The following is a 26,294-nucleotide window of genomic DNA, read 5'->3' as shown; positions in this document are numbered from 1 at the left end:
TGAGGAGTCATGGAATCAAACAGCACGGGATCAGGCAGAACGGACAACCTTCATCCCTTAGCCTTCTATGTCATGGTGTTTCAAGTCATTATCTAATAAACATCGTAGGAATACCTGGCTACTTGGTCAGTGTGTTCCAAAATTCAGCCTCCGCCTACGTAAACGTTTTCTCCTCAAATCCTCTCTAAGTGTCCTACCTCTTCCCTTCAGCCTATGCTCTCTGGTTATAAGTAGCAAGGAAAAAAGTTTCTCACCATCTACCCACTCTGGGTATCTCATAATTTTCTATATCTCAATCAGGTCATCCCTTAACCTTCTCTACTTCAAGGAAAAGAAACCCAGCCTTTCCAGTCTCTCCTCACAACTGAAACTCTGCTTGACTGCAACATCCTACTTAATCCTTTCTGCATCCCCTCCTGTACAATCACATATCTCCTGGAGTATGGTGGACCGTACTGCACAGATTTGTGGATTTGTCAAAGCAGATGATTTTGCTGCAGTTATGAAACAACCAACAATCCAATCAGGAATGTATCTTCTTGTAGTTAATTCAGCTTCCCTTTGCAAAAGCAGTTTTTCTACTTTCTCATACTCTGCAGACCATCACTTTAAATGGTGACCATGATTTTGAAGTTAGCTGTGAAGCAATGGCAGTCATTGCTAGTCTCAGAGACATTTGGCCACTAATCTACAGACAATCTCTTCCTGGTGCATCCTGTGCTTTCCTGACCTTGGCTACTGTTTGTCCCACTGCTGTTATTTCATCAAAATGCCCAAGCAGCCAGTCACATAATAGCATTCTCACTGCGGAAGATCAGAAAGTAAAAAAAAACATTTTTTTAACTAATATTTTAGACCATTAGCAGAGCAGTAAATTAATCTTCAGAAGATAAACATTTGATTGAGATAGAAACTGAGATATAAAAACTGTTAATGTTAAAATATATACTTTAAAATTTTAAAATATATTTCAAAATATTTATTTTAAAGAATTACAATCTGCACGATTTATAGAGACAGAGATTTTTCCTGGTAATGCTAATACATAAAATGCCACAAAAGCGCATTTAAATCTCTTTTATCAAATCACAGTATCTTCCGGGTACTTTACAGTCCGGTTGAATTCCACCATTCAGGACAATTCAATACATTTCCTTTGATCTTGGTGAAGGAGATTAGAAAACAGCACCACCTGCGGAGAAAAGGCCTGAATCCCTGTCTGCAGCTCTCCAATTTTCATTCTGAATAGTGTGTGCATGGAACTTCATGCTTGCCAACAATTTTACAGAGTATTTATGGTGAATACTAATTCTATAACCATGAAGTCCAGGGAAATGTTTATATTCTAAGCCACATCTGGAGACAACATCAGTACTCTTAATGTGTATTTAATTTCCTGAGCTGCATAAATATTATGGACAAAAATTTCTGATTCCCGTATCTGCCGAACGATTGCTTCCTTTTCTAAGCAAACTCAGTGTACTGCACTCCGCTAGATAATCTCGTAACACTTCTGACTACCATCCCAAGGGCTGGAGCTTTCAGCACCTGAATGCCATGAGTACCGATATGCAACATCAGTGGACATGCTTTTGACATTATTCAGCATTGGTTTGATTCACTTCCATATCTGTTTTCTCACTCACATTGGATGGCAGAATTGCATGGGTAAGACCATAAGACGTAGGAGCAGTATTTGGCCATTTAGCCCATCAGGTCTGCTCCAGCATTCAGTCATGGCTGATCCTTTTCTCCGCTACTCAGCTCCACTCCTCGGCCTTCTCCCCGTAACCTTTGATGACATGTCCAATCAAGAACCTATCAATCTCTGCCTTAAATACATCCAACAAGCTGGCCTCCTCCACAGCTGTCTGTGGTAATAAATTGCACAAATTCACCACCCTCTGGCTAAAGAAATTACTCCGCATCTCTGTTTTAAATGGACTTCTCTCTATCCTGAATCTGTGCTCTCTTATCCTAGACTCCCCCACCCTGGGAAGCATCCTTTCCACATCTGCTTTGACTAGGCCTTTCAACATTTAAAAGGTTTCAATGAGATCCCCCTTCAATGTTCTAAATTCCAGTGAGTACGGACCCAGAGCCATCAAATGTTCCTTGTATGAATATCCTTTCAATCCCAGAATTATCTTTGTGAATGTTCCTGAAATGATATGGCATCATTAGATAAGATGAAAACATCATCATCACTTTGCATCTGCTCCAAGCCAAGGAGGAGTGACAGGAACCTGAAGACACACACTCAATGTTTTAGGAACAGCTTCTTCCCTTCCACCATCAGATTTGTGAATGATCCATGAACCCCTGAACAGTACCTCAATATTTTGTGTGTGTTGTTTTGTATTCCCAGCATCCACAGATTTTATCATGTTTGTGACTTCAATATTTTTCTCCCTTATACAGTATATATTGTATATTACACCGGACAAAACAACAAATTCCATGACATATTTCAATGATAATAAAACTGATTCTAATTTTGATTCTGATTTGATTCTTAGATTTCGCCCGAATGTCACTGGAATTGGAGGGTTTGAGCAATAAGGAGAGACTGGATAGGCTGGGGCTTTTTTTTTTGTCTTGGAGGGCAGAAAGCTGAATATGACCTTATAGTTATTTATAAAATCATGATGGGCAATGATAAGATGAAGGATCACAGGGTAGTGGGATCTACAACATGAGGGCACATGAGAGATGAAAGATTTAAAAGGGATCTGAGGGAGAACTTATTCATATAGAGTGGGGTGGGTTTATGGAATGAGCCACCAAGTGGTAGAGGCAGATATAATTGCAGTATATAAAACACTGGCATGTTGATAGTGGAATATGGGCCAAACACAGGCAAATGGAGCAATCATGGGTAGACAACTTTGCTGACATGAACAAGTTGGGCTGAAGGACCCATTTCTCTGTTGTACAACTCTGTGACGTTCAGGAACAAAATCAGAAAATGCTGGAGATACTCACCAGCATTTGTGGAGAGAGAAGTGGACATTTCAAGTTGAAGACCCTTTAAGTAAGAAACTAAGTTAGGATTAAGTAGTAGAAAGTCTGGGAAGTTCATCATCTAGTGTTCTACCAAGGCCTTCCCCAGTGGTTTTCTCCAACTGAGGAGTAAATAATTCCAAGGTATCACTGCCACAGTATCCACCCCACAGCGTATGCTTATATCCCTTTGTCAATACCTGTATATCAAGCACAGTCACCAAAACTGATTATCTAGATACTTCTGTCAGAGGCACATTGGTGTATATAGATTGACTGCTGAATTTCCTTCTGCATAATAATGATTATACTTATGATTGTCAAATACTTCCAAATTAAGGAAGACAGGATGTCCAGCAGCTCACTGAGAGTAAAGGCATGCACAGAAACTTAAATGATATTGTGACTGATACTACCCAAACATCTTGGCCCACCGCTTCCCCCACACCCTCCGCTGAGAGAAAGAATGAAGGAAAATATATCGACAATAGAAGTGCAGTCATGCCTGCTGCAAGAAGCATTTCAAAGAAATATTCAACCATGACTCTCTCCTTGACCAGGGTGTCCTTTCTTTCATCCCAGAGCAAACTGTCTGATCAAGCATAGAACCAACCAACCTAGAACTGAGAGTGGGTGAAAAGGCCATATATTAACTGAAGAACAAGCAGACCTTGGAATCACATGATGTAATTGCTGAAATTCTGAGACTTACTAGGTAGTAACTACAGATAAAAATTCCCAGTGACTTCTCTCTTCTCTTACATCTAGGAGAAGGAAATGGCATGGTACCAGTGACCTAAGTAGGAAGGGTGACAAAGTTCTACAAAGGGAGTTCAGGGAGTTAGGTGCTAAGTTAAAGGATAAGACCTCCAGTATTGTGATTTCAGGATTGCTACCTGTGCCACATGCTAATGACACCAGCAAGAGGAAGATTATACAGTATAACATGTGGCTAAAGAGGTGGTGCAGGAGGAAGGGCTTCAGATTTTTGGATCATTAGGATCTCTTCCAGGGAAGGTGGGACATTTCGAAAGGGATGGCTTGCACCTGAACTGGAGGAGAACTAATATCCTTGTGGGAATGTTTGTGTGGGAATGGGAGGGGAGATAGTTTAAAACGGAGTTGCAGGGGCTTGGGACCCATGGCAGATAGTGGAGTGGTTGTGATGTTCTGAGCTGTGTGTATTTCAATGCAAGGAGTATTGTAGGAAAAGCAGATGAGCTTAGGTCATGGGTCAGCAGTGGAATTATGACATTGTAGCCATTAGTGAAACTTGGTTGTAGGAGGGGCAGGACTGGCAGCTCAATATTCCAGGGCTCTGTTGGTTTAGACAGGATAGAGTGGGAAGGATTAAACAAGGATGGATTGTATTATTAGTCAGTGAAAATGTACTCAGACAGAGCAAACTGGCGAGCTCACCTACTAAGGCTAAATGGGTGGACGTAAAGGACGACCACATTAACAGAATTATACTATAGACCACCCAGTGGGATTTAGAGAAGCAAAATTTTTACAGAGGTCACATACTGTTGCAAGAAACACAAGGTTGCAATAGTAGGTGATTTTAATTTTCCACATACAGATTTGGACTCAATACTACTGTAAAAGGGCTAGATGGGATAGAGTTTGTCAAATGTGTTCAGGAAAGTTTCCTGAATTAATACATAGAGGACTCAATTTGAGATGGTGTGATACTACGTCTCCTATTAGTGTGATACTAAATCTCCAAAACTTTGCATCTACTGATCATAATCCCATTAGCTTCAAGATACTTATGGAGAATGATGTGTTGAGATTCTGAATTGGAAGAGGGAAATTTTGATGGTATCATGAAGGATCTGGCAAGTGTGGATTGGGACAGGCTGTTTTCTGGCAAAGATGTGCTTGGTAAGTGGGACGCCATGAAAAGTGAAATTTTGAGAGTACAGAGTTTGTACATTCCTCTCAGAATAAAAGGTAAGGATAACAGATTTAAGAAATCTTGGTTCCCAAGAGATATTGAGGCCCTGTTTAAGAAGAAAACGGTTTATAGCAAGTATAGGCAGGAAGGGTCAAATGAGGTTCTGGAAGAACATAAGGAATGCAAGAGAGCACTTAAGAAGGAAATACGGAGGGCTAAAAAAGACACGATGTTGCTCTAGCAGACAAGGTGAAGGAGAATCCCAAGGGCCTTTACAGATATATAAAAAGAATAAGGATAGCAAGGAAAAGAATGGTCCTCTTGAATATCGAGTGATCATCTATGCATAAAGCCATAAGAGATGGGGGAGATCTTAAGTGGATATTTTGCATTTGTACTTACTCAGAGGATGGGCACAGAGGCAAAACAACGAGGTCATGGATGTATACGGATTACGGAGGAAGAAGTGTTACTCTCCTGAGGCAAATTAGGGTAAATAAATTCCCAAGATCTGACAAGGTGTTCCCTCAGACCTTGTGGAAGGATAGTGCAGAAATTTCAGGGGCTCTAGCAAAGATACGGTATTTAAAATTACTTTAGCCTTGGGTGACACGCTGGAAGATTGAGGAGAGTTAACGTTGTTCTGTTGTCTATGAAAGGTTCTATAAATAAACCTGGAAATAATAGGCCAGTAAGCCTAACATCAATAGTGCGTAAACTATTGGATGGTACTCTAAGGGACCAGACATATAAGTATTTGAATAGAGAAAGATCAGGGATTAGAGATAGTCAATATGGGTTTGTGTGTGGTAGGTCATGTCTAACCAATCTTATTGAAATTTTCAAGGATGCTATCAGGAAAGTTGAAAAAGAGAAGGTAGTGGATGTTGTCTACATGAATTTTAGCAAGGCCTTTGACAGGAACACAAATGGGAGATTGGTTAAGAAGGTTCAGTCACTTGTCATTCAGAATGAGGTAGTAAATAGTGGGAGAAGCCAATGAGTGGGATTAGATGGTTGCCTCTCTGAATAACTAATGGTGTGCCACAGGGATTGTGCTGGATCTGTTGTCGTCTGTCAATTGTGTCAACAGTCTAGATGATAATGTAGTAAACTGCATCAGCAAATTTGCAGATGATATCAAGAATGGACAGTGAAGAAAGCTATCAAAGGTTGCAATGGGATCTGAACCAGCTGGAAAAATGAGCTGAAAAATGGCAGATGGAATTTAGTGCAGACAAGTGTGGCAGCACCAACCAGGGTAGGTCTTACAGAGTGAAGGGCAGGGCACCGAGGAGTGCAGTAGAACATAGGGATCTGGGAATACAGATTGATAATTCCTTAAAAGTAGCGTCACAGGTACATAGGGTCATGAAGAGACCCTTGGACACATTAACCTTCATAAATCAAAGTATTGAGTACAGGAGTTGGGATGTTATGTTGAAGTTGTTTAAGACATTAGTGACGTTTAATTTGGAATGTTGTATGCAGTTTTGGCCACCTACCTCAAGGAAAGTTATCAATAAGATTGAAAAAGCACAGAAAAAATTTGCAAGTATGTTGAGGATCTGAGTGATAGGTAAAGGTTGAATCATTCCCTAGAGCACAGGGCGATAAGGTGAGATTTGATAGATGTATACAGAATTATGAGGGGTATGGAAAGGGAACATATATGCAGGCTTTTACCACTGAGGTTTGTTGAGGGTAAAACTAGAGATCATGGATTAAGGGTGAAAGGTGAAATGAAAGGGGACTATGTGGGGGAACCTCTTCACTCAAAGCGTGGTGAGAGTGTAGGACGAGCAGCCAGAACAAGTGGTGGATGTGGGTTTCATTTCAACATTTAAGAGAAATTTGGATAGGTACATAGATAGGACGGCTATGATCAGAGTGCAGGTCAATGGGATGAAGCGGATTAATATTTTGCACAGACTAGATGGACTGAAAGGCCTGTTTCTCTGACTCTATGAAAAGATGCTAAGAAATGTCAAAGATGCACAAATAGAGAGGAAGCAAGTCATCCATAAACTGCCTTTGAAGAAGATGAATATACTTTCAGCTGTCTTGAATGGAAGTGAAAATTACTATAGGCTCTACTTCTTTTTTTTCCAATACTTTAAAACAAAACGATAATCCACAGACTTGGTACGTGGGAAGCACAGTAGCATAAGGAGTTAGTGGAATGCAACCTGGGTTCAATTCTGTTACTGTTTGTACATTCTCCCCCTGATTGTGTAGGTGTCCTCTGGATGTTCTGGTTTCCACCCATAGTCCAATACATACATGTGAGTAGGCTAATTGGTCACTAGGTGTAATGTGCAGTGTGAGCTCTTTGGGCTGGACAGGCCTGTTACCATTCTGTATCTCTAAATCAGAGGTTCCCAACCTGGGGTCCACAGACCCCTTGCTTAAAGGTATTGGTCCATGGTATAAACAAGGTTGGGAACCCCTGCTCTAAATAAATAGAAGACATACTTCCTTAGAAATACCTTCAGAATGTAATCATTTGCAATCTCTATTCTTAGGAGCTAAAATGTTGCACCCCTCTCTGTCTTTAGACATCCTGTGGCATCTGTTGTGAAGTTCTAACCTTTTCCTTTTGTAAGTCAGATTTCTATCATTTGCAGTGTTTTTGTCCTTGTGTGGTTGTAATATTATTACTTTGACTGGTACTTTGTATTTCACTTGTGGTATTTTAATAGGACAGGCTTTCTACATCATTTCTCTAGAGGGTAGAATAAATTGCTGAAAACTCACAAACTGGAGGTGTGACATGTTCCAATTTTTGTCAGTGCATAGATGCACAAAAATCTCCCTTTGTGTTTTAGCAAATGTAGTTTTTCTGTGCCAATATGATTCAGGACATGTGCAGTCAAGACTGAACAGGGAATTTTTTTAGGAGAGGAAATTTTATTTTATCCATGAAGAAGCCTTTGTCCAAACAGAAGTGTGAAATCACAGTTCAGAAATGTAAAACTACTAAGCACATTTTAGAAAAAAAGACCAAAATATTAATTATATGTCAATGGCGACAGAGAAGTGCTCATTGATGACAGTTTCAATGAAAACCTAAATAAATCACATATAATGCATTAATTGTCATAGTGGTTCAGAAAGAGAAGACATCCAATAAACAGTTCACAGGAGTTCCATTATTTATTGGTCATAGTTACATTCAATGCCTCACAGTGCAGTGCTAGTTTGTGAATGATCTGAATTTCAAATGATGCTTGTTGCACAGCCCAGCACCAAGTGATAAGATCTCCCGAGAATTAACATGTCTGAAGTCTTAGGGATGAAATGGACTGCATTTTTCTTTTGATATAAATGCACATGTTGTCATAACAGATGTGGAGAAAGACAATCATGTAACATAAAATAACATTTTTTGGTATATTTTTATTTATCCATAACAATGCCATGTGAATAGTTTTTATATAATTTTCTAGGGATAACTATGAACTCTCTGAGTTGTTACACAGTTAGTTCATAAAGAAGCACAATACCTATGCTATGCCACCAATTATTGAAATTTCATGCTTATGTTAATAAGAACTTATCATCCATTATTCAGCAAAAACAACTTGCATTTAGCACAGTAAAATGTCCCAAGCCACTTCACAAGAGCATAATCAAGCAGAATTTGCACCACATAAGGTGATACTGCAGCAGATATTAGAGCCGTACTTTTCAGAGAGGTAAAAAAGGAGGGAGGCGAAGATGCTTATGAAGAGCATTCCAGAGTTTTGGACCTTAGCAGCCTAATGGGATGGCTGTTAGTGGTGAGGTGATTAAACTGTGGGACTAGGCAAACACAGTTATCTTATGAGATGGCATGTATGTTTTGAATTAAAAACGTAAGTGAATGTTTTAAAATAAAGCATAGTAAGTTAGCATAAAACAAACACAAAATTTTGGGGTCAGCAAATGCAGAGATAACAGGCAAATAGAGTAAAAATGAGCAATGGTGTTTTGACAAAAAGCAAGAAGGCACCAAGAATGTTTAGGACTAGAAAGATAAGGATGAAAGATATCGACAGATTCAGGAGATCAGGAAATGAGATAGCTGTGCTTATAAATGGCATGTTTTACTATCCATAGAACAAGCTGAATGAGACCATATTAGAACACTTATAAAACCAATGCCAATAAAAAAATACCCCACCTGCATTAGTATTTTAAATAGCTTTACACAATTTGTTGAATGTTTCTAAATAGGAGTTTGAAAGCAGATCATAGCTCACATTTGCAATCCTACCAAAATACCTTAATCTTTACCTTGTAGGTTTTGGCTTGGTTCAGAGAATTATTTTTCCATCCCAGAACCTTTGCTCAAACTCATTCTAAACTAAGGTTATGGGTCATTAAAACTGAGCGTGCTTATTCTGATGTGTGAGCAGGTGAATAGTACCATGGGGAGATGGTGTAATTGTATCAAAAGCTCCAGAGGGATCGGGAGAGACAAGGAGAAAATATACACCAAGGTCACAGACAATAACATTTGTGACCTTAACTGTCATCCCACTAGTACTCTGGACAGAAAAATAAGATGGATTCAAACAGGAATTATGAGAGAGCTGGCCTAGTTCCATTACAGACCTTGGAAAAGAAAGGGGGATGGAGGGTTGTGGAAAAGCTAATGTGAACAGAGAGTATTTCATATTCTGGAAAAAAATATTGAAAGGCATGAGTACAGATGCTAGTAGTTTTGAAAGGAGAAAGGACAATATCTGATTGATATTATGAGATTCTTCACTTGCTACATTATTCATCCAGTATAGTTCCAGGAAAATAAGGAATGTTGGGAGAGTCAACACTCTATTGTGACTGAATCAAGGTGGAAGGGAATGTTTAGAATAAAATAATCTTGAAGATGGCATAGAGGAAATGAATGAGAGGCAGGGATTCATGCTGAGGGAGAAATGGAGCTACAGATGAATAAGCATAGTAAAGAAAAATAAGGACGAACATCAAAGACGGTTGATAGTTTGCAGACAATATTTGATCTAGTCAGTTTGGTTGAGGTGGCAAGGAAGGATAATGGGTGGTCTGAATGTATGATTGGGTATTCCAACCTCAGTTTGATTGGATAGCTGGATATAGGAGGGAAGAGATTTCAAGAAGTGATTACTGGAGTTTCACAGGCAGGGGTTCCCAGTTACTGGTAAGGGTCCACTGCATAAAAGAAGTTTAGCAACCCCTGTTGTAGGGAACTTTTGACCATTATCTAAGGGAGGAGGGTTGAATTGTCTGGTTATTTTTAGCAAACATTTTACTAATAAAATAAAACTCTAATTTAGTGAATTCTTGTACAATATAATGAAAAATGTTTTATCTTTTTAAACACTCCTGCCGAAAGGTCCTATTCACTACAGACGAAAGGTCCTATTCAGGTGAGTGCTAATAATCCCATGACATTTTTGAAGAATAGTAGTGCCTTTGTCTGGGATTTAAAACAAAACTACAACCATTGCTGGCAATATTTATAACATTATCGGGAGGGTAAAATAGTAGTTGTAAGTCTGGTGTTTGACATAAACCACCAACTTATTCTTAAATTGTGCAGTGTATATGGCATGGATATCTTGTTTTTGCTTGTTCTACACGCTTCTCAAATGAGAATTCACTCTCGTAGTTGTAAATGTGATTTGGGAAGTTTCAGTGCTGTTATGATATAGTCTTGTTTTCTTGGTTAACTCCTTACTTCCTATGCATCCTTACAAATACTTTAATTCACATTCTTCTGAGAAAAAAAAGCTTCAGTGAATTTTATTCAGTTTTATACTTAAAGTTATGATGAACTGGTATGATTAATGTCTTAATTCTTAAGAACACTTTGGCATTAAACAAGTACTGTGTTATTTTGTGTGGCATTTGCTTGTCTTATCTGCTTGTCTTTTATGTGATATAATTTTATCCTGTCAAACACCTTACCCTCTTTGACAAATTGGAAACTCAGTTTATTCAAGACAGTTATGGATAATTTATTTGTGATAATTCAAATCATTTGCACACCAAATGATATGAGCAATTCAGACATTGAGGATGGGAAGCCTCATAGGATTTTCCATTCATTAAAATTAATGGATGGCAAATTAGGAATTGTCTGCTGAGCTCTATACTAAAATTCCTGATTTTGGTTTATGTCAGGTAACCTTCTGTGCCCAGTAATATACTTTCCTAAAAAGTATCCCTCTGACTTATTTCTAATTCAAATTCTGTTGGGTGCTATCACCATGTCTATGTTGACATGAAAGGGGCTACTCCAGAAAAAAAAAAGAATAATTAATTAGATTTTGCATTTATATACTGCTTCTCCAGCAAGCGAACTTTTTAGAAAATGTTATAAAAAAAAAGTTAGACTCTGGGAAGGAACAAATGGAACTTTGGTGTGAGAAAGCTGCAATGAAAGAAAATGTTAGAGACTTTTAGAGTATAAATGTTTCAGGAAAATGAGAGCAGTAAGTTCATTTTCAAAGTATATCACTAGTGATGCTGTTCTTGGAAATTGTGATAAACCTTGAGTATCTGTCCATATTCTGAAGGCTGTGCCACTCGTCAAAATTGGCTGCATGAAATAACATCAGCGATGACTAGCTCTACCAGAAAGCATCAAATGAGGAACGCAGTAATCTCATATGCCAAAGTCAACTGGTTCATCATATAGATAGCAACCTAGTGTCAACCAACATTATTTAAGGTTTAGGATCTGGGTAGGCAAAGAAAACAAAATACCTTCGCTATCACTTGCTTTGAATCAATCCCATGCAGTGTAACAATACTGCTTTTAACTGTAAGTATAGCAAATCCAGGTGCCAAAGCATGCACAAAGAAAGAAGAACACTTGACCTCTCAATAAATAAAGTGATTGCATTTGCATTCTCAGAATTAATTATTCCATGTCTTCAAATATTGGTTCACCTAAAGTCCACATTTAGTCCAAACTCTCCAATTTACATTTCCACAGGAAATGTTCTGGTGTAAAGTAAACATATCCACTCTAATACACACAATCTTTAATAATTATATGTGTAAGGTCTTGTCTATTTTTGAAGAATATACTATGCAGCATGAAATTGCCAAGGTGCAGGTTATTAGGCAATTAAGCACACTGACATTTGTGATCTGGAAATACATTTCCTATGCGAAACACCCCGGTTTTTTTCCGCTGTGTAAGTCCAGGGAACACAATATCCGGCCCCGCCAAACTTGTGACATTGAGGCGCGAGCCCAACCCAAAACCTCTGTTTGTGTGAATGCTGTGTAATTCGCTAGCCTGTTATAAATTAATGCCACGAAATAACAGACAGTACACTGCATACGATTAAAGGAATTATATTTATGAATCTTAACTAAAGGGTTAGTAAAGAATAACAAAAAAGAAAAGGGCCCATTCTAATTAAATAGTCAAACGTGTACAAGTTGGAGCTCATCTTGAACGTCTCTGTCACTCCCACACTGGGCCCTCGGTCAACGAGAATGCCCACACCACTTTCCGAGCGTCGCTCGCACTCCATCTCGAACAAGCGGGTCTCACACGGGATCGTATCCTACGACCGGTTCTCCCCAGCGTCTTCTCTCTTCATCTCCTCTCAAACAAAAGCTCCAAGCCCAGCCTTAGTGTCGCTCACTAGAGAAACCCCCCCCCCCCCCTTCAATTCGACCATCCTAACTGGGTGGCACACATTTCTCCTCATCTCTTATCATCAACAATAACTCAAACACCTGAAAACAAGCAGCTCTCACAGAACAGCAGAAAATGAAATACATACAGCATAACAGTAAAAGATATGAACCAGGGCGTTACATATGGTGTATATGGTATAATATGTAACAAGTGTTTACTACATTCATATAGAGAATGACAAAAGCATAAGAACAATTACAAGTCCATAAACTGTTCCACGGTATCAAAAGACACACAAACATTGTTCAACTGCTTTATGGTTGACTTCTGAGCCTTGGGATTTGATTAGTTTCCAGAAAGCATTTTCATAGCTTTTTTTTTATACGATTAATTGTAGGTGTGTTCTGTGATGGTTCATTACAACTACCCGCAACCGCCTTGCAATGCCAACACCATCTCCTAACCTTCAGCATGTGTTCCATATATGATACTTGTTCATTCAAAAAATGCTGAAAAATTGTCAAGAAATAATTTCCACGTGAATATAAGGCATACTATATTTAAACGCATAATTAAGAATGACCAAATGCATGAACTTTTAATTGACAGGAAATGAAAATAACAATAATTATGCCATGTTAGCGAGCCAATAAAATCAGTATCAAGATCGCTATCTAAACTTGAAAATCTAGAGAAACCGGACATCGTAAATTGGAAATGCAGTGATGCAGTCGCTGGCGACGTGTTTATCGCTTGGGATCCAGCCCAATCTTGCCTCCTTCGGCTGTTGCGTTGTTTTCTGGGGAGTGACGGGCATATCGTTCCAGCAACTTCATGTTCCGAAACAAATTCTGTGACTGAAACATGCTGAAAGTATACCGGATCTATGGATTTGTACTCAACCAAATGTTACTGCAGTGCAGCCATGGCAACAGATGAACGGCTGCTCCAGGTTAGTTGGATATTTACCAAGAGAAGCAAATTCCCGACTGGCTGTTCAATGTGAACATATGGTTTATCACTAACCTGTTGTTTCAACCTGCTTTATAATGTTTTACAAGTATGAATGCGCCACTTCGAAGCAGAAACAAAATATTTGTGTTTCTTTTATCCAGCTGTCATTTTGAAACTTCTGTCCAGTCATCCCCCTAAATTTGGAATAAACTGAATAGTCCGATTCACCACTTAACTACAAAGGTATTATACTGAAAACTCGGACATTTCTAAGTACGCCAATCAAAGAATATGCCGAGAAAAAGAATGTTGACAAACATTATTTTCAATAATTAAGCGCAGAATTCAAAAAGTAAATCTCTGTTGGGACGAAAACAAATTTAGCAGTCGGGTTCAGGTTTAAAGGCGGGAACTTGAGTAGTTACCAAATAGCGCAAGACCGAAGGAATTATTTTGCATTTCGTGGTGGTCTGTTTGGAACAGGGTGTATCTATTTTGTTCTCTCCTGTGTATTTCTACTCAGTTCTACAATTAAAAGGAACGTTCAAAGAGTAAACATTCTATCTCATTAGTTTTACTTTAATTTGAATATATTAATTTCAAATGTAATAATTGCGTTTAGACTCTAGTTTCTTCGTAACGTGCTTATGAAAAGAAATTTCTACACCTCATATGAATCAAATAGCAGACACATCGCTGCTTTGTGTAATATGCTAAGTTAAAACATTCAGCATATCTCAGAGCACCAGCATAGCTATTGGATAACTCAGAAAAAAGGTCTTTGAAGATCAAAACCTCAAACCCAGCATAAGACTGGAGACCTGCTGAGCATTAATGATTTCTGCCCTCCCTGTGCTTCTGAGACTTGATACACCTACAGCATGCACAAGGCATTGAAGAGATATCACCTCTGCCAAGTTCCCCAAATCAACCTGAAGAATTAGTGAACCGATGTTAGTGTCTCCCCCCCAGGCTAACATCCCAAGTATGGAGGCCTTAATAACATTCAATTAGCTCTTATGAGCAGCCTCTATCTTTGACATGCTCAACACCGTTTAGAGCTATCATGGGAAAAGATTATGAAGGGGGCACAGAAAAATGTTCAAAGGTGTTCTCAAAGCCTCCTTGACATCCCCACTGATCCAAGACTGCTTTAAATGGAGAAGAAATAGTTGGGCTGAAATGGAGGATCTCAAATCCATTGAATGGGTGCACATGAAAGCACATCACTAATGGCAGAAGGAGCATATTACTTCATAAACTGTCCACCTACCCATGCTGTCAGGCATTCTCTGTGGTGGTCTGCAGATCCCAGGTTGACCTCTTTGGTCATCTCAGCACATGCAATATTCTCAATCCCACAGGACAATCTAAGGCAAAAGTGTCATATATATATTCAGCATGCTAAAATCATCTTGGTAATAAACTTCCATGTCAACTTAATCTAGTTTATTTTTTTAATCCATGCCATTGAGAAATTAAAATGGATACTAACAGATGCTTATAAACTCAGTGCATTGGTGTATCAATATCAATAAAGTGCACTCTGAAGAAAAGGCAGAGAATTTAGTAGTAAAAAAGAACAAACTGCTGGAAGAAGTCAGTGGGATAAGCAGCTATGCAGGAAAGGAGACTGCTGTTTTGGATCAAGACTCTATACCAGGACTGAGTGTGAAGAGGGAAGAAGGCCAGTATATCGAATGAGAGGAAGGGGTGATAGATGCAACAACACGAGAGGAGATGATGGGCATATGGCACCAGGTGGGGGAAAAGGAGAAATACAGAGACAAAGGTAAGGCTATTTCCTCCAGTTTGCACACATCATCTCTCACACCATTCCCTCCGCAAACATGATAGAGATAATGTTCCCCAGCCCTCACTAGCCTTTGCATCCTTCAGCAATTCTACCAACTCCAACAGAAACCCACCATTGTTGACATCTTCCCTTTCTCCACTAGCTTTTCTGCTTTCCACTGTGATCACTCTCTGCGTGATCCTCTGGTCCATTTATCCCTTCCATCCACTCCTCTTCACCCCCTGGAACTTTCCCACACTCCTCCTCCCTCACCACCATCCAGGGAGCTAAACAGCCCTTCACAGTGAGGCAGAGATTCACACATATTTTCCAACCTGATCTATTGCATTTAGTACTCATGATGTGGCCTCCTCTACATTGGGGAGTGGAACACAAAAGGTGAACAATGGGAGACAAAATCTTGCAGTGGGAAAGGAACACAGGGGCTGTGGATTGCCTTAAACAGAAAAATGCAATGTTTATGTCTTCCATGGGCTTTGATACTTTCCTATCAGATTCCCCCTTCTCCAGCCCTGTAGCTCTCTCCAATCAACTTCTCAGCTCTTTATTTCACCACTCTCCCCTCCCAGTTTCACCCACCACCTGTATTTCTTCTTCCCCTCCTCCCACCTTCTAGCTCTGACTCCTCATTTGCTTTTTCTCTCCAGTCCTGATGAAGGGTCTCAGCCTGAAACGTCGACTATACTCTTTTCCATAGATGCTGCCTGGCCAGCTGAGTTCCTCTAGCACTTTGTGTATGTTGCTTGGATTTGCCGTATCCTCAGATTTTCTCTTGTTTGTCAATGTTTATGTCATTTGGTTGGGGTTTATGAGTTATTGTTATTCTGGATTGTGTTTGGTCTCAACAGGACAGTGGGGGAGGACAAAGACAAACAGGATGGTGTGGAATGGGGAAGGACAGTTGAAATGACTTATGACTATTGCCCCCTGTCAGAGATCCACAAAAGGGTCAGGTGTAACCCATATCAGGGAGGAAATTAGTGTTAAATGTACTAAAATGGACAAATTCAACACAAGAACAGAAAGTAACACCAATATCGTCACAATGTAGCAACTGGGGAAGGGTTCAAGAGTAGATCAACCATAAGCATTCACATTAACTGTAATGAAGTGCTTTGAGAGTTTGGTTATGGCTAGAGTTAATTCCCGCCTCAGCAAAAACCTGGACCTGCTGCAATTCACCGACCACCATGATAGATCTACAGCAGATACAATCTCACTGGCTGCATTACAGCCTAGTACGGAAACTCCAATGAACAGGATCACAAAAAGCAACTCTATCATAGGCGCAACCCTTCCATCAAGGACATAGGATCTTCAGGAGGCAGTGCCTCAAGAAGGTGGTATCCATCACTAAGGATCCTCAACATCTGAGACAAGCCCTCTTCTTATTACCACCATTGGGTAAAAGATACTGGAGCCTGAAGACCCTCACTCAATAACTTAGGAGTAGCTTTTTCCCCTCCGTGATCGCATTTCTGAATAAACTATAAACCAATGAACACTGCCTCATTATTCCCAATTTATGCATTTTATTTATTTTGTAAGTTATAATTTCATATCTAGCATTCTACTCCTAAAGCAGTACAACAATTTTCCTTTCATATAAGTCGGTAGTAATAAATTTCATTCTGATTTGGAACAAGGAGTGTTCAAGGATCATTCAGGGAATGAAAGGGTTATCATACAAGGAATATTTGATAGCGCTGGGTCTGTACTCACTGGAATTTAGAAGGATGAGGGGAGATCTCATTGAAATCTTTCAAATGTTGAAAGGCCTAGAAGACAGAGTAGATGTGGAAGGGATGTTTCCCACAGTGGGGGAGTCTAGGACAAGAGTGAACAGCCTCAGGATAGAAGAGCATCCATTTAAAACAGTGATGCAGAGAAACTTCTTTAGCTAGAGGGTGGTGAATTTCTGGAATTTTTCACCACAGGCAGCTGTGGAGGAGGCCAGGTTGTTGGGTATATTTAAGGCAGAGTTTGATAGGTTCTTGATTGGACGCGGCATCAAAGATTACGGGGAGAAGGCCAGGGAGTGGGGCTGAGGTGACAAAAGGATCAGCCATGATTGAATGGCAGAGCAGACTTGATGGGCCAAATGTCCTAATTCTGCTCTTATGACATAAATAGGGCCCATGCAATCATTCATAGTTATACATCTGAATTGTGGAAAATTGGTGGGATCAAAAGAGAAGCTGTTGAGGGTACAAACAAGTTCTGCCAGGCAACTGAGAGTGTTAGTAGATGATATATGGTTGATTTTTTTGCTCCAGAAACGAGGGCCCAAAGATCTTCCGGATGGGGGATGGAGGTGTACGTATCCAGAAAGAAGGAGAGGGCACTCAAACCTTGCTGATAGGTCCAGCTCAGAATCAGAATCAAAATCGGGGTTATTATCACTGACATAATGTCCTGAAGTGTGCTGCTCTGTGGCAACTGTACAATGCAAGATATAAAGAATTACTCTAAGTTATAATAAAAAGTAAATAGTGCAAAAAAGAACAGTGAGACAGTGTTCATGAACTGCTCAGAAATGTGATGGAAGAGGGGGAGAAGCTGTTCCTAAAAGACTGAGTGTGGGCCCTCAGGTCTCCTGTATCTCCTCCCTAATCATAGTAATGGACAAAGGGCATGTCCCCTATGTCGAAGGTCCTTAGTGATGGATGCTGTCTTCACGAGGTACTCCCTTTTGAAGATGTCTTTAATCGTGGTCCCATTTCATACCACCTACTCGTCATGTACTTACCTATACACCAAGGTTCCTGTTCCATTTAGTCACTTCCTCTATCCCCTCCACCTTACCAATTTGCTCATTATTTTATTCCATCAATCATCTGCGAGCCTTTGCTTCTCTCCCCCCCCCAACTTTTTTTTAATTGACTGGCTATCTTCCCTCTAACGCCCAGTCAGGAGGCAGGGTTTTAGAAACAAACCCCTTTCTCTCGCACAGACGCTGTCCTTCAGCGGCTTGTTTCTATTTTGCTCCAGAGTGCAGCAGGTGCAGTCTCTTGTGTCTCCACAGAAGCACTTAAACGGTCAGGCAAGATCGGTGGCGGGGAGAGATCACCTAGCATTTCAGGTAGAAGATTAATCAGAACTGGAGAAGGGTGCTCGACGACCTGAAATATTAATGCTTTCTCACTTTACCTGACCTGCTGAATGTTGTTTTTACTACAAGTTTATGGATTTGATTTGGGATACATTTACCATTAACCTGCTTGGTCAAGTGGGACTTCAAATGTAATCTTACAAATGACATTTGTGTGTTGGGGAGGGGGGGGGGAAGGAAGCCTACATTATTTATAGCAGGTCCGCCCCTGTCCCAGAGTATCAAAATCTAAAAAAAATGCTCTATGCGGGTAGCTTTAAATGCGGAAGCCAGGAGTGTTGGAAACCAAGCCAACAGCAGGGTTTTGTTGCCAGCTCCGGAGGTGCGCTGCGTAGGATACCGTGCTCCATTCCCAAACAGCGCAGGCGCACGCCGCCGCATTCCTAAATGGGACATCTGGCCGTGACATCATTGATTGGCTGTCACCCGAGAAACTTTTGTCCCTGTGTCCAATCAGGTCACCGGGTGAGAAGAGGAAGAGGGAAGGGGGCTGGACCAAGAAAAGAGACCCCTCTGGAGGCGCATTTACAACACTACACCATCACCTAGAACGGCTGAGCCGGACCTTACCCAGCCCCAGCCTCCCAGCAAGTGATTTCCAAATTCAGCCCATCCAACCTGCAACAAGCTGCTCTTCCTCAATTCACCGCCTATACCGCACTGACCGTGCCTGGCCATTAGATTTATTGATCCGGACTATCTATGTAAGCTTCTGTTGCATTATTTTTGGGGGGAGGGGGTAGTGTGAAGAGATCCTCTGCAGAAAGGTACCGAAGTGCTCCCAAACTGACTGAGCCTGTTTTCTCTCTCTTTCCTGTTAAAGGGGGATTTTTACGGAGATGTAAAGATTTTTGCCCCCTCCTTTCTTCATGGCGAACAAAGCGATCGATTGGGAGAGCGGCGGAGATCGCGACATGTACGGTCACTTTCAGGACTGGTGTCTGAGGACCTACGGGGATTCGGGCAAAACAAAGACGGTCACTCGGAAAAAATACGATCGGATTGTGCAGCTCCTGAGCGGAGTCGAGCTCAGCTCAGTTGATAATGCAAAATTCAAATTTTGGGTGAAATCCAAAGGATTCCAGCTGGGGATGGGCGATCAGCGAAAGGGTTCTGCCGGAAAACCAGCGGTGTACGTACCAGTAAAAACCACGGTTAGTCTCCAGAGTGGGAACATTTATTTACTTATCTGATCAATAAATGTTTTGTCTGTGTGTCTTTAAACAGTTGCTGTGCTATGTGCTGTTTTGGGAGGCTTCTGGCTGGCACGTAGTTTTGTGCATGGCTGCCTGGTCTCGGAACACCTGGTTACCCTTCTGTACACAACACATTAGGCAATGAACGCTGGCTGCAAATACCGGAGTCCTGCATTCGGACTTCGTTCGGCTCCGATCCCCAAATCATTGTTAGGTATTCAAGGCACTTCATAGGGAAGCAGACGCAGGTCGTCCCAATAAGGATGAAATCCAGTCATTCAACTGCAAGATGCAAGTTTACACGAGTTTACAAATCGGCCGGTATGGAACATTAATGGGAAAGGTGAACTTAACGATTCACTTGCGTCCTATGTTTAAAGAGTGGGAATTTTGCCCACGCACTATATAAATATAACGGAATCCCAGAGCACACTTGCCATAGGTGGATGTTCCGGAATACCATTCTGCAGCGATGGGCTGTCGTGATGTCCCCTGGCACACATAAACTGTTTCCTGCTCCCTCTACCCATCAGTCTCTGCTTTTCTTCCTCCTACTTTATCTTTCTAACGGTCTTTTTTTAAAAAAATGTGCGTACGTTTCTATCACCATCACCAATCTGTTCCCCCATCTTTACCCCATCATTGTGCTTATCCAGTGCCATCTTAAATGATGTGGGTTTTTTTTGGCCAGTCGCCACCACGTCTGACACTCATGCCAGTTCTATCTTCCGCTTATTTACTTGTACGAATGTAGGATGCTTTCATTTTGATTTTTAAATTAATTCCAGAGGACTATTAAAAGTAAACCTTATGGATTTAAAAATGCGACGTATAAAAAAAGTGACATCTACTGCCCTGCCTGATTATTAGTTTCCCTTCCCTTCGGTCGTTTCGCCTTGTTGTCTTCATCCCTCCCCCCTCCCATTTGCTCAGTGCTTCTCACTGACTACAGTAGTCACTAATTAGCTTGCATTAGCACTCCCCTGACCAGGTAAATTGCACTTCGATGAGCAGTGCAAAGCACCACGCTCTGTGGTTCATTATAATTAGCTAAATGAGCCAGTCCTGGCAGAGGAGAGCAGCGGAAACCACAAGTGGAAAACAGAAAGGCGCAGGGGACTAAATCGGATTAATAAGGGAAATTGGGAACCTATTTTACTGGAATTTTCTTTTGTGTGTACGTGGAGAGAACGTTGGCTCATAATGGATTTATGCGATGTAGATTATTTAGCGCTAACCTTTTGGTTTTTCCAAGAGCAATAAGGAAAGAGGTCAGATTTAGATAAGTGTGGAAGTCAGGCTGTGATACATTGGGTGTACTTGGTCGCCAGGCAACAAGCCTGCGTCCCAGCTCCTAATTCTGTGCTGGAGGATGAGTGCGTATTGCCAATGCTCAGCGCTTTATTTCTACTGAATACTCTTAGTTAAACGTTACTTCCTTCCAAATATTAACGCTAGCCATTTATGCATAATTTTAAATATTAACAGTAAAGTTGAATTATGCATAAAATATGCTAATATTCGCTCGTTGTCATATTTTACAGGATCTTTAGATTAATGCACTGATTTCACTTTGGTTGATCGCTGTCAGATAAATTTTGGGAACTTTTGTTCATTAAATAGATGAATAATCTCAATACTTGAAAACTTGTCACAAGTGTTTTCGCGTTGGCAGGTTTATTGCATTGAATTCTATTTTGAAGCAAAATTGAGTCGCAGAGGATGGCACTGGAATGGTGTTCCCTCAATTGGACGGATGTCTTTTTTTTGGGGGGGGGGGTTGCTAGAATATTTTCCTGATGGGAGAGGGGAGTGGCGACACAAACCCACACTACTCGGGTATCTGAACAGGACTTTAACAGGAATCTAGATATTTTACATTATTGTACCATTAGTGGCCGATTAAGTTTTCCTACGTTTTGTTGTAAATATATAACAGGAATGATTTACAATTATTGAATGTTACGAACTTGTATTAGCTACTAAATTGACTAGATTGGTGAGTCTAGTGATTCAGTTGTATTATTATGACTGACAGTTTATACTGACTACATTATTACTTTTTTTGTAAGATTGGGCGAGCTGAATCTTATTGCCAATTATTAAGGTCCGATAACCAGCACCCAATAAATTGGTGATCCACGTTATTCAGAAATAGAACTCTCCAATTCCATTCCCTTGACACCAACTAGTTTATTTTAAGATTTCGTTGTACATTCATTGTTTAAATGCAATTGGTTTGTTTATTATTTTGTAACAATATTAAATTAAGTAAAATTGTATCTGTAACCTATCCTTGTTTCAGACATTCCCCGTTCATTGACCGTAATCCTTACTAAATGTCCAATTCAGTTTAAATTGAAGAAAGTCATTGCTGTGAATCGTGGTATTTAGAAATGTAATTGTTTTAATACAAGAGGCCAGATTGCGTACAATATACAGACCAATACAAAGTATTGGTAGAATTCTGAGTGCCAACATATTGTAAATTGCGTTCTTACACCTTTAAATACCTGACCGATCATATATTAAATGCATTTATGAAACCATAACTCTGAGCCGTCCCTTACACAGCTTCAGAGCACATGCTGTGGGATTAGAGCTCGCCTACCAGGATCCTACTTCTCATCTAGACACTGGCGTTACCATAGTGACACTCATTACCTGTCTCCCTACCAGAGTGGACCCAGGCACTCAGCTCCATTCGCCTTTTCAGTTATTAACTTTAATGGGAGCCCTACCCACCCAGCACGGTCATGGCTTTTCACAACGCTCTGTTTTACAGCTGTGCTCAGGACAGAGGCCCGACATGAGGCTAATTAAACAAATACGGAGGAGATACAAGCACCTTAATCCCCCGGTGGTGCACAATTGGTTGCTCACAACTACTTGGAGGCCGCGAGAGATTTCATTTCTCTGCTATCCTCCCCAACGTTACCTCCTCCCATATATGTAGATATATAAACATTCTGTTTTTTTTAAAAAAAAAGACAGTGACAGTACAGGCGGGAAAAAACCCCAAACCAACAGTGGTATATTTATAACCGGACGCTCCAGTACTGGGGGAGGGCTCGGTTAACTTTAAACTTCCCTTCCCCGCCTCGAGTGAACCGCGTTGTGTTTTCCTTTGCCTAACTGATGGTATGGAATAGACAGAAGACACAACTTCAATCTGACACTGCGGTTCCTCCCCACCAGCCTGCTGAGAAATTGAATTTGCCAGTTTAATATTTGCAGACTGGACCTGGTCTTAATAAAAAAAAACCAACACAACAGATAATCGAAGCACAGAAAACATCAATAAGTTGTTGTTTTAAAAAAAAAGTACCCAGAAAAATGTTACGAAATTAGTCAAACGATATTTCGGGTCTGAGACTCTTTTGTGCTTTTCTCGAGTTGTTCTGTCTGCACAGATGATCACGTGCACAGGGGAATTAAATGTTGTGTTAACGAAGAAACTAAGTTTTTTGGCCGCTAAGATTTAATTAATAAAGAATTTGAAATAGAAAGGAGTTTCAGCCCATTACATTCTGTCATTATTGCCCTTAAATATCTTGCAAACTCTTCGCATTTTTACACCCATGCCTTGTAAAGTTCATTCTTAATACATTAACTCTGTCTTCAGCAAGATAAATATTGAACACCGGAGATACCCACTATTTAAAATGGCATTATGAAATAGACGTTCAGAATGTCAGTGAGTGCAGGCCAGTCTTCTGTCACTGATTTAGCAGGCAAGTTCACTCATTCAGTTAGGTCTATTAAAACATCGAAGAAAACTGGTCATGGAATTGCTGTCACCATCTGAGCGTTAATGCCAATAAGAATTTCCACCTGAAAAACGTAGGCAGTGTTAATAGTATAAATTTAACATTGAGCCTGGAAAGTGATGAAGCACTTAGGCACATGGATGGGAAAAAAACTGGAGGGAAGAGTTGGATTGATTTTAGAAAAGGTTAAAGTAGGTTATGGGCTGAAAGGCCTGCACTGTGTTCCACTGTTCTGTGTTCTGCAGGAAAGACCAGATGCCTTTTCCTGACTTTTAATGGAACATTACATGAGGGTGAAGGGACGGGAACAATGAAATGGCAAGTAAATGGAAGCTGAAGGTCTTGCTTGCAGATTGAATGGAAATGCTTAGTAAAGTAGTCTCAATCTACTTAATCTCTCCAAATCAGCAGAGAGTCTAAGTTAACAGGAAATTTCAAAGACTGAATGCTAAGTTGAAAAAAAATTCAAGTAACTTGTATGGTGTTGTAGAAAGTGTTTGTGGATGGGAGATGCTGCAAAGTGAGGATGTGAGAAGATAGTTATTGAATCTGCTGTGCTTGCATGGAAATGTATTAAGGGAAGTTTGGGCGGATGGAAACAGGTTTGGTATTAGGTGATGCGAGTAAAGCAGAGCAGTGCAGGGGTAATGGCCCTTTGGAAGGTGGGTCAGGGTGTGAACTGTAATGCCCTGTTCTGGAGTTGGCAGACATTATGAAATATGTTTTGTTGAAAAGTGAGAACAAAGAAACATTAATATTTGTCAGCAGTGCACGAGAAGAAGTTTGAGAAAAAGGTAATGATTTCACCACATTCACCATCGGCCATAGCTAACACTTAAGCTGAGGAAAAAGAAAATTGGTAGTACTGATATGGAAAATATCAGATTAGATGATGAAAGCCAAGAAAATTGGGAGAACAGAATAAAGTCATTGCATAGTGTTGAGCAGTAAAGATCATACAAAGCAAACTACAGGATTAATGGCTTAATAATTTTTGTTGGACATTTCCCTATATTGAAATTTACTCATTTTCAGTCAGGTTTTGCAGGTTCTGATGCTGCCTATGAAGTCAATGTGAAAACTGTAGATTCAGATTCATTTATTTATGACATGTATATTGAGGCATATAGTGTAATGTGTTGTTTGCGTTAACAACCTGGTGATGTGATGGGGACAAGTGTTGGCAGACATTCCAGTACCAACAATGCTTGGCATAACAACACAACAGGCAACATAACAACAACAGCAAATCAAGCTCCGGTCCTCCCTTGGACAGCTTCCAGAAAACTCGTGGATTCACAGGTAGTGGGCTTTGACTCCCCCAGTGGGCTTCCAGAGAATGGCAGATGTCCAATTCACCTGTGACCCCAGGACTCATTGATGACAACAAAGGCAGACACTAGGCCTTGAACTCTGGACTCGCCATTGACAGAACTCCAAACTCCAATCTCACTGACTTAAATACCCTTGTGCTTTCTGCCTGCATGGAAATCTGATTCCAGAATCCACCAACACCTCATTGACTGAAGGGGTAGGGGCAGCAGCCCTTGTCATCCCTGGTCTGCCAGCCCAATATCTGACCACAGATACCCCACATCCACGTTACTGGCCTTAAAACACAGAGTGGAGGCCTAGACAATGACCTGACCTCTAATTCCCCATATCCCTGTCCTTAAAACATAACATGACCTCTGTGTACCCAAAGACATCACAATGAATCTAAAAACATAATTAAAGAAAAAGCAACTACGCCTGAACCATGACTTCAATGGATACAATGGCTTGGAGCTATCTTGACTGGAAAGCAACGGAACATAGATGGGGCAGGCGGTGACTAGTTTGGTGAATAAATTGCTAATTTGTGAGATGATCAACTCTTTCCACCATTTAGATACAATCTCTGTTGACCCCACTGCATAGCTTTGAGCTTTTCAACACTACACTAAATGTTCCTTCTACACTTATGAGTGGTCATGGGCCAGGAGTCAATGTGAATGTTACATTCCTTAGGGAGGTTCTGAACACATCATTGAATTGTTTTCTCTGTGTGTCTAGTGATGTTATGCAGCTGTTAACTGCCTCCTCCACAGAAAAACGGAAAAGATCAGATGAGGAAATTGACCGTGTGAAGGCAAGGCTTTAGCTGGAGGATCAAGGGGAGCAAATTTGAAGGAAAGAAAGGAAGAAACAACAATCTGCTCCAAAATAGTGTCAGTAAACAAAAAAGTGGGGATTGAATAAGTTCAAAATAATTACGGGGAGAAGACAAGGGAATTGAGTTGAAAGGGATAATTAATCAGCCATAATGGAACTATGGAGCAAACTCGATGGGCTGAATGCCCCTGTGTCTTTTGGACTAGAATGTCCCTTGTTTTACACAAGTTGGCTGGTTTAGAAAAGATCTATATGGATTGTTTCAGCCATGGACCTGTTTCAGCATTAGGCAAACTGGAGTGGGCCAAGGTTGTCTCGGTGGCTGAGTTTGATGTGTGCTATCACCAGCCTCTTGAAGCATTTCATACTGATGGAAGTTAGACTTACTGAGTGTGAGTCATTAAGGCACATTACCTTTCCTTCTTTTGCACTATGATAGTGATCTCCTTAAAGCAGTTGGGAATCTCAGATTGGAATAGAGAGAGGTTAAAGATGTCATTATTTCTGCCAGATAATCCACACAGATTTTGAGGACATTGCCAGCATGTCCATCCAGGCTAGTCGTTTTCCATGGTTGTACTCTCAGGAAGGTCAATCCAATGTCTGCAATGATAAACATGGGTATAGGGGCGTCAAAGGCAGGTGATCTCATTTCATTGACCACCTGTTCAAGATAAGCATAGAACACATATGGTTCATCAGGAAGGGATGCATTGTAGCTAGTGACACTTTCCAACTTCACATTGTAACCCATTATATCAT

At 40.5% G+C, this 26,294-nt stretch overlaps 1 protein-coding gene across 4 annotated transcripts in view; it reads left to right on the top strand.

The window, feature by feature from the left end:
• The first annotated feature begins 18,251 nt into the window (after nucleotides 1-18,251).
• The window catches only part of LOC132399855 (nucleolar protein 4-like), a 338,547-nt gene continuing 330,504 nt past the window's right edge, over nucleotides 18,252-26,294 (top strand). Inside the window, exons 1-2 of one of the 4 annotated variants that reach the window (XM_059980691.1) lie at nucleotides 18,252-18,382; nucleotides 19,236-19,566. In XM_059980691.1, the coding sequence (XP_059836674.1) occupies nucleotides 19,282-19,566 (285 nt within the window). In that variant the 5' untranslated portion in view covers nucleotides 18,252-18,382; nucleotides 19,236-19,281. Of the gene's footprint in view, nucleotides 18,383-18,890; nucleotides 19,117-19,235; nucleotides 19,567-26,294 lie in introns of those variants that run through there. The other 3 variants (XM_059980694.1, XM_059980692.1, XM_059980690.1) reach the window with 3 other exon arrangements.

The sequence above is a fragment of the Hypanus sabinus genome, chromosome 9 (assembly GCF_030144855.1).
Source record: "Hypanus sabinus isolate sHypSab1 chromosome 9, sHypSab1.hap1, whole genome shotgun sequence".
Classification (NCBI taxonomy): domain Eukaryota; kingdom Metazoa; phylum Chordata; class Chondrichthyes; order Myliobatiformes; family Dasyatidae; genus Hypanus; species Hypanus sabinus.
The sequence above is the reverse complement of the archived record's forward strand: the minus strand, read 5'-3'. Positions and strand labels throughout refer to the sequence as shown.